Genomic DNA, 8,003 nt, shown 5'->3' with positions numbered 1-8,003 from the left:
CGGCCAAGGGAGAGCGCCACTGTCTCTGAGAAGGTTCTCGTCCAGTCTGCTGCAGAGAAGGACCGCATTAGCGAGATGAAAGACAAGCAGGCTGAACTCGAAGCAGAGCCAAAATACGCCAACTGCTGCACCTACTGCCCCAAAAGCTTTAAGAAGCCCAGTGACCTGGTCAGGTGAGACGTGTGCGAGGTCTTCCTCGGGTGTTGGTTTGGGATATTTGAAAATGTGTTCTGTGTGTTCCTTTGATGGTTTTCTCTGCACTGAGGAACGAAGTGCGCTCAGCACTGTTCTGAACTGGAGGCCACTTAAGTGGCTAATCATTTACTTGGATGGGTGGTTTAAGCAGGAGTCCCTGGGTGGTGCAAACGGTGAAGCGCTAGACTACTAGCCGAAAGGTTGTAGTTCGAGCTCACCCAGAGGTGCCATGCAAGACAGGCCTGGTGATCTGCTTCCAAAAGGTCACAGCCTTGAAAACCTATGGAGCAGTTCTAGTCTGCACACGTCGGGGCACCATGAGTCAAATCAACCCAAAGGCAACTTACCACAGTGGTTTTAAACCTATATAACTGCAGATGCTTTTGTTCAGGATGTAATTGGAAAATTTGTTTTCTCAGTAGATTGCTTGTGCTTATTTCCGTATGATTGTGGTAGCAGTTAAAAAAAAAAAAAACACACACACACAGCTGAAAATCTAGGAATTGTTTATTGAGCATGACATGGTGCTAGGCTGTGTAGGTACCCTAATGGCAGCGGGTACGCTCCTCAGGGGACCACTGGTCTTTGTAAGGAGTCAGGGCACTGGATGCAGTGAGGCAGCATGTGGTCAGCACCTGGTGAACGTGCCCAGTCTGACTGACAGGCAGGCAGGGAGAGTAGACGAGAGGAAGCCTGGCAGCTGGCTGGTGGTGAGCAGCCTACCCTACTCCCCCAGCTATACATCGCATTCGGGATTTGGGATCCAGGCAGTGGGTGGCATGAGCCGAGGTGGGGATTAAGACAGAGGGTGAGCCAGCAGAGGCTCCAGGGCGGTGTGAGGAAGCATCACATGTTCTGTGGAGAGCAGTCCCACTGAGCAAGTGGAGGCCTGGTCAGCAGGGGAGTTTTGTTCACTGGTAGGAGCTCACAGGGCCAGGGAACTGCGTGGAGGTGTTGGGGGCTGGTAACGTGGGTCTGTGAGGCCTGCGGGTGGTGGTGGCTGGCAGGAGGAGGCGGCATCCCCGGGTACTGAGAGGCTCTCCTTGACAGTGACAATGAGAGGGAGGAGCTAGCGGTCCCTAAAAAATGTATCAGATAGCTGAAAAGCAGGTTTGTTTTCTTCTTGTCTTAGCCTTCATTTAAAAAAAAGTTCAAGTTTCCACGTCCCTTAGTATCTGCTCAGAAAATATCTCGGTAAATCAAAACAAAACCCGGTAGAGTGGGTTGTGACGTGAAGGTAGCCCTGTTGCTCAGACAGAACCACCATGGAGTTTCTTACGTATGGTTTTCAGAAGTGTCTGCCTGTGTATCAGCCTGAATGTAATGTAAATGGCCACATGCTGTAAGTGTAGTTCTGCAATCTTGTTTTGTGTTTTTGTTTTACTTTTATGTATTGTTGAGTCTCAGGCAAATTTCATTGTCAGGACCTGTAAGTCTATTTCATTTCTTTTTCACGATGACACAGTATTCTCCATGGGTATACCAACATGGATGTACCAAGCCCCTGCTAATGGACATCTAGTTTTCAGGTTTTAGTTGCTGGAAGAGAACACTGTGTCATGTATCTGGGTCACATGCTGGTAGGGACTGCCAGATGCCCCCAGCTGGCTCATACCACCTACGCGAATCAAAGTTTCCAACATGCCTCTTCCAGACAACCCAGCTGACACTGGGCTGTCATCAAACCAACAGGGGAAAACAATGTCTTGTTATCCTATCTGCTTTCCCTCATTCTGAGTATGATTGAAACCTTTTCACGTCTTTTTGGCTGTTTGTATTTCTTCTGTGCGTTGCCCATTTTTCTACTATGATTTATAAGAGCTCTTTGGTTTTTTTAAGGAAGTTGGTCCTGTTTTCATTTGGATACTTTTGTTGTCTTTTAGATTTGCTTATGGTGGGTTTTTTGTTTTGTTTTTGTATACAGTGAAGCTTAAAAATCTTTGGCCAAATTTAATCAATAAATAGTAGCACATAATTTTTATTTATAAGGGTTATTAGTAATTTAAAATCATGAAGTTGTTTATGAATGTGCATACATTTAAAAAGAAGAATACTTAAATTGCAAATGCTTTTTGGTTAGGCATGTTCGAATCCATACTGGAGAAAAGCCATACAAATGTGATGAATGTGGAAAGAGTTTCACTGTTAAATCAACGCTCGATTGCCACGTGAAGACCCATACAGGTGAGTCACAAATACCTTTATTCAGTAATGACATCGATGTTGAAAAACCTCATAGCATTTTACATTTCTTTGTTCCTGTATGTTTTGCAGATATAAACACTTCCAAAATTATAGAAAACTTCAAAATTGGGAACCATTAAGAAATGGTTTTTGACTTCTGACAGAGAAAATGGTCCAAATGATACCAAGAAATAGCGATTAGCTCTCAAGGTTAAGTTATAGATTGTCTTGTTTTCATACTGAAGCTTAATTATTTTTCTTAAGAAAGCCTGTTAGCCTCATTTAGGCCAAAGAGAATCAGTCTGTTGAGGTTTGTGTGGGGACTTAGCAAATCTGATTATAGTTGTTAGTAATACTTCTGGTTCATTTTTATTTTGTAAAGGGAAGAGTAAATGGACGCCTTTCATGCCCTTCTTTTCCCTCATCTAATTTGAGGAACCCAAGGTCAGTTGCACTAAGCAGAACACTCCAAGCCCTTGCTTCTTGAATTCTTCACAGTGTAACCTAGTGGCAAAGAGGAGAGGCCCTGGATCTCTGCCTGGGTTCAAATTCTGGTGACTCCACTTCTAAACTGTACGCCCTTGGACAAGTTAGTTCTCTGAGTCTCTGTTTCCTCAGATGTAAAATTGGACTAATAATAGTACTTCCCTCATTAGGAGTTTAAATGCGTTACAACCATTAAATCGCTTACAAGGTGTTTGGCACGTAGTAAACTGAGTGAATGTTGTTGCTATGACCATGAAATCAATTTATATTCTTAATTTTTGGTTATGAGCAGAATTGAACAAGAGTACAAATCGAATTTCACTCGTTTGTGTGAAGCCCTCTTACTCTTTTCTGATGGAGTAATATTTTAAACTAAATAAGCAGACACGTTAATGTGTTTACTGTGGCTCTTTTTTACGTCAACTGTTTCGGTTGTCTTATGAGGCTCGTGTGTTTGTCTCCCTTGGGTAACCAGGAACAACGGAAGGCGAGGAAGAGCCGGGCCTCAATTAATTTTGTGGCCTCAAGGTCTGGTGTGTTGTCTCACAGGTGCCCAGGGAAGGTGTGCACATGCTACACTCCACACACAATACTTTACTGTCTGCTGGAGTTGGAGCTCAGTGTAGACTAACATGAGTGTGGAATAGAAGGATAGTCTTAGCGGAAAGACCTGTCTGCTGGGTTAGTTGCTCATTGTAGGCTCATACGGATGAGGAGTAGAAAGGAAAGTCTCGATAGAAAGACCTTCCAGCACCTTTCTCCACTCTGAGGTGGCCAGAGACCCCCAAAGACGCTGGGTGGTACTTGGATGGTGGCTTTGCCATCTGCTAGGTTTGGAGCCTGGTGAAGGCTCACATGGATAAGGAATAGAAAGTCTCAGTGGAAAGACCTTCCAGCATCTTCCTCCACTCTGAGGTGGTCAGGTGACCCCTGAAGACACCGGGCAGTGCCTGGGTGGTGGCTTCACCAGTCCTGCCTGGCAGTGGGAGGACGTGCTGACAGACATTAGCCATTGTTTCCTGGGTTCTGAAGAGGTAAAAGGAAACCAGGACATTTTTCTACTTCTGGAGACTCCTCAAGGCTGAATGTGGGTTGGTGACATGGGGCACGCAGAAGTTGGAGCTCTGTGGCCATTCCTAGACCTGTGATCCTCCCAAGAACCGAGGGTCGATAGAGCTGGTGCTGAAATAGATCCGTGCTCCTGGCTCCCTGACACCGTTTTACTTTACACATTAAATGTCCTTTCTGTTGGGCTTGCACTTCTGTGCCCTCCTTTGGCAGAAGGGAGTATAGAGATGTTGAGATGTTAACATGACCTTTGTGAAACTTTACAAAGAACAGTGAAGGAATGTGAAGCCAAGCTGCTGTCGTACTCCCTGTTAGCTCGGGGTCAGTGTAAATCCAGAACTCTAGTCGGGGTTCAATAGAGTGCCGTGTATAAAGGTATATAAACACTGAAGTGTTGCGGAAACTCAAATTGTAAACCAGGTACTTCTTACTTTCACATTTCTACCACAGTCATCCATCACGCAGCTCTCACAGGGTTCTTGGTGGCCTCAGGGCATCCACCTGGACATCGGCCCCCGTGGCCGTGAGTGTTGGAGTACAGCAGCAGGTCCAGCTCCCCTGATTTCCACTGCCTCCTTTTCACAGGTCAGAAGCTCTTCAGCTGCCATGTCTGCAGCAACGCCTTCTCCACAAAGGGAAGCCTGAAGGTTCACATGCGTCTGCACACAGGCGCGAAGCCCTTCAAGTGTCCACACTGCGAGCTGCGCTTCCGTACTTCCGGGCGCAGGAAGACGCACATGCAGTTCCATTACAAGCCTGACCCCAGGAAAGTCAGGCGGCCTGCGACCCGGAGCTCCTCTGAGGGACTGCAGCCCGTGAACCTGCTCAGCACCTCCTCCTCGGACCCCAACGTGTTCATCATGAACAACTCTGTCCTCACTGGACAGTTTGATCAGAATTTGCTTCAGCAAGGGCTGGTAGGGCAGGCGATTCTTCCTGCTTCCATGTCTGGTGAGTGTTGAGCTGGTGCATGGGGAATAGGCAGTCATTGTACATGGCACATTGCTTTTGTCTGATTCCAGTAACATTCCAGTAATGATTTCCCTCATAGAAGACAGCTGGAAAAATGGAAATTTCTTCTTTCAGAAGTAGTTTCCCTTCCATTTCCTGTCCTTTTTCCATCACATCTGCGAAGACTTTAGAGCTTTATTTATCTTTTGTGTTTAATGAATTTAAGCTGGGTTCCTTCTCAGGTGGCATTCTCACAAATTTAGCAGTGAGATGTGAGATGTAGTTTACGAAGCCCCATCAGCATTGTTTTCAATGTACTAGAGTTGTCACGTTGTCCCTGGGTCAAATAGTGCTTGAAAAGCATTACATTTTTGCAATTGAGTTTTTTATGTACTTACAAATAATTGTAGCAGTCGTTAATAGCTCTTGGACATCCGGGGTGGCCTTCCTTCATTGACGTGACCCCTGTAAGGATGACTTTGCCACTTGTTGTTGTTAGGTGCTGTTGAGTCGGCCCCAACTCATGTTGTCCCCATGCACAATGGAACGAAATGCTGCCCGATCCTGCACCATCCCCATGATTGGTTGTGGATTGGACCACAGTGATCCAGAGGGTTTTCATTTCGTTGAAGTGACCTGAGGCATGGTGCAAGGATGACTGCCACTTGTTGTTTCAAATCTTGGGCTAATCACCTTAATCTCTTCAAGCCTGCTTTCCTGATATGTTTAAAATGGATAGTATTGTCTATTTCATAAGGTTTGTTTCACAATTAGGTAATGCATGTGTATGGTGTAAAATGAATATTAGTATTCATTCACTAGATCGTATTGATAAAATGTAAAAAAGGACATATTTAAACATCCCTTTGTGAAAATAAGCTCTTTTAGGTTTAAGAACTTCTATCATTCCTTTTCCCTTTCTCTGGCCAGCTGGTGGGGACTTGACGGTGTCTTTGACGGATGGTGGTCTGGCCACCCTCGAGGGCATACAGTTACAGCTGGCTGCTAACTTGGTTGGACCAAATGTCCAGATCTCTGGGATCGATGCCTCCAGCATTAACAATATCACCTTACAGGTATGACACCTGCCATGTGTTCCACGTCTTGATAGAGTTCGTGTCACAAATAAAGACGACGTTTCAGTGTGAACGTCCACTCTCCTTTGCAGATCGACCCGAGTCTTCTGCAGCAAACTTTGCAACAGGGTAACGTGCTTACTCAGCAGCTGACGGGAGAGCCTGGCCTGACCCCACAGAGCGGCTCGCTCCAGACCCCAGACAGTGCCGTCCCAGCCAGTGTGGTCATCCAGCCCATCTCAGGCCTGTCTCTGCAGCCCTCAGTGACGTCAGCAAACCTGACCATTGGCCCGCTGTCTGAGCAGGACTCTGTGCTGACCACCACCAGCAGCGGTGAGGTTCATACCCTTGTTTGCTTTGACAGCGTGTGTTTCAGTTTCTTGTATAGCCCAATGTTTGATTGCAGGACACGATGAGGTCATTTCCTGCCCTTTAGAAAGCTTAGCAGATCAATCCAGTGTCCTAAGAATAAAACAAGCTCCTATCATCAGTGATGTTTATTCAGTGTCTGCACGTAGATACCTACCTTCATGTAATCACCCTTCATATTGGCTTCCGACTAAGGAATCAGGGATGATGATGTTTTCTTCTTCCTTCTCTTCTCTCTGTTTATACTGTGCACATGCATTTATCTTTCTTCTTTCTGAGCTAATCATTTAACTCAAATATTTTTGACATGGAAAGGAGAGAATTCTTTTTTAAAGCCCACCTTTGTTTTGCTTCTGCCAATGACCAGGGCCCCAGGATCTCTCTCAGGTGATGACTTCTCAGGGGCTCGTGTCCACGTCCAACGGTCCTCATGAGATCACCTTGACCATTAACAACTCCAGCCTGAGCCAGGTGTTGGCTCAGGCGGCCGGCTCCTCCTCCACGTCATCCTCGGGATCCCCGCAGGAGATCACTCTCACAATATCAGGTCAGTCACGTGACATCTCAAACTGCCTTTCGCCTGCAGTTTGAGTATATCTCATCTTTGCCTCTTTTTCCACAGCACTCAGTATACAGGAAGTATTTGTAATCACATGTCAGAATACCATGGTGTTTGATGTCACTTCCAGTTTGAGCAGAGTCTGTTTTCCTTTGCAGCAATATTTTGTTCAGCAAAGAGCAGAAAATAGTAGCTTCATGATATCACTTGTGTTCCGTGTGCACTAGCACGTCATGAATCCCACTGTGCCCTCTGGTCTCCTCAGAATGTGACTTGGATTTCATAGAAACATTGTGAATCTGGTAGAGTACTGAAAAGTAGATGAATGGGTAGAAAATACCCTTGATTGGACGGCTTGCTTCAAGTTGGCTTCCAAACCCTTGTGTTGATGGCCTGAGAGAGCACTGCTGTCTGAGTCTGTACAGAGCATATCTTAAAGGCAGGCTTTGTCTGGCTCTTAGCTGAGAACTCCCGAGATTAACCAAGGTTCATGTTTTAATTTAGCAACAAATATTGCAGCACTTATATGTGCCAGGCACTATGCTAATAACGTTTATAAATGCTAACTCATTTAACATGAATTTGCTTAATCCTCATAGCAACCCGTGAGGTTGTTAAAAAAAAGAAAACATTTTACTGGAATCAGAGTGACCCCCTGGAGTTCTGGTGTGAGGGGCACGGCCATGTTTCCTCTGAAACATGTGGCAGGATGTTGACCGACCGAATGTGAGATCGACTCAGCCAAGAGGCTAATCCAGGAGAGTCTGACTTTTGTTTTAGAGAGTGTTCTGCAAAAATTATTGTTGGAATTGAAAGAAAAATTATTTAGGAGTAAAACCTTTCTTTCTTTTTAGGGATGTGTTTTTATTCCTTTTAATACGTAATTTGAGGAAAATGTTTTTAGATAGAGCTTTGCTTTTGAATGACACCCAATGATTTTAGATACTGCAATTTAGCAAAAATTAACATTGAATTTCATATAATTGGAGCCCTGGCAGTGCAGTGGTTAAAAGCTCGGCTGCTAACCAAAAGATTGGCAGTTCGAATCCACCAGCCGCTCCTTGGAAACCCTATGGGGCAGTTCTGCTCTGTCCTGTAGAGTCGCTATGAGTCAG

General features: G+C 45.3%; 1 protein-coding gene across 1 annotated transcript in view; it reads left to right on the top strand.

The window, feature by feature from the left end:
* ZNF236 (zinc finger protein 236) overlaps nucleotides 1-8,003 on the top strand; it is an 82,903-nt gene that overhangs the window by 49,326 nt on the left and 25,574 nt on the right. Inside the window, exons 19-24 of the mRNA XM_023741569.1 lie at nucleotides 7-173; nucleotides 2,276-2,379; nucleotides 4,519-4,884; nucleotides 5,815-5,960; nucleotides 6,053-6,293; nucleotides 6,697-6,876. Coding sequence (XP_023597337.1) covers nucleotides 7-173; nucleotides 2,276-2,379; nucleotides 4,519-4,884; nucleotides 5,815-5,960; nucleotides 6,053-6,293; nucleotides 6,697-6,876 — 1,204 coding nt within the window. The remainder of the gene's footprint in view (nucleotides 1-6; nucleotides 174-2,275; nucleotides 2,380-4,518; nucleotides 4,885-5,814; nucleotides 5,961-6,052; nucleotides 6,294-6,696; nucleotides 6,877-8,003) is intronic.

This window comes from Trichechus manatus, unplaced genomic scaffold (assembly GCF_000243295.1).
Source record: "Trichechus manatus latirostris isolate Lorelei unplaced genomic scaffold, TriManLat1.0 scaffold00183, whole genome shotgun sequence".
NCBI lineage: Eukaryota > Metazoa > Chordata > Mammalia > Sirenia > Trichechidae > Trichechus > Trichechus manatus.
The sequence above is the reverse complement of the archived record's forward strand: the minus strand, read 5'-3'. Positions and strand labels throughout refer to the sequence as shown.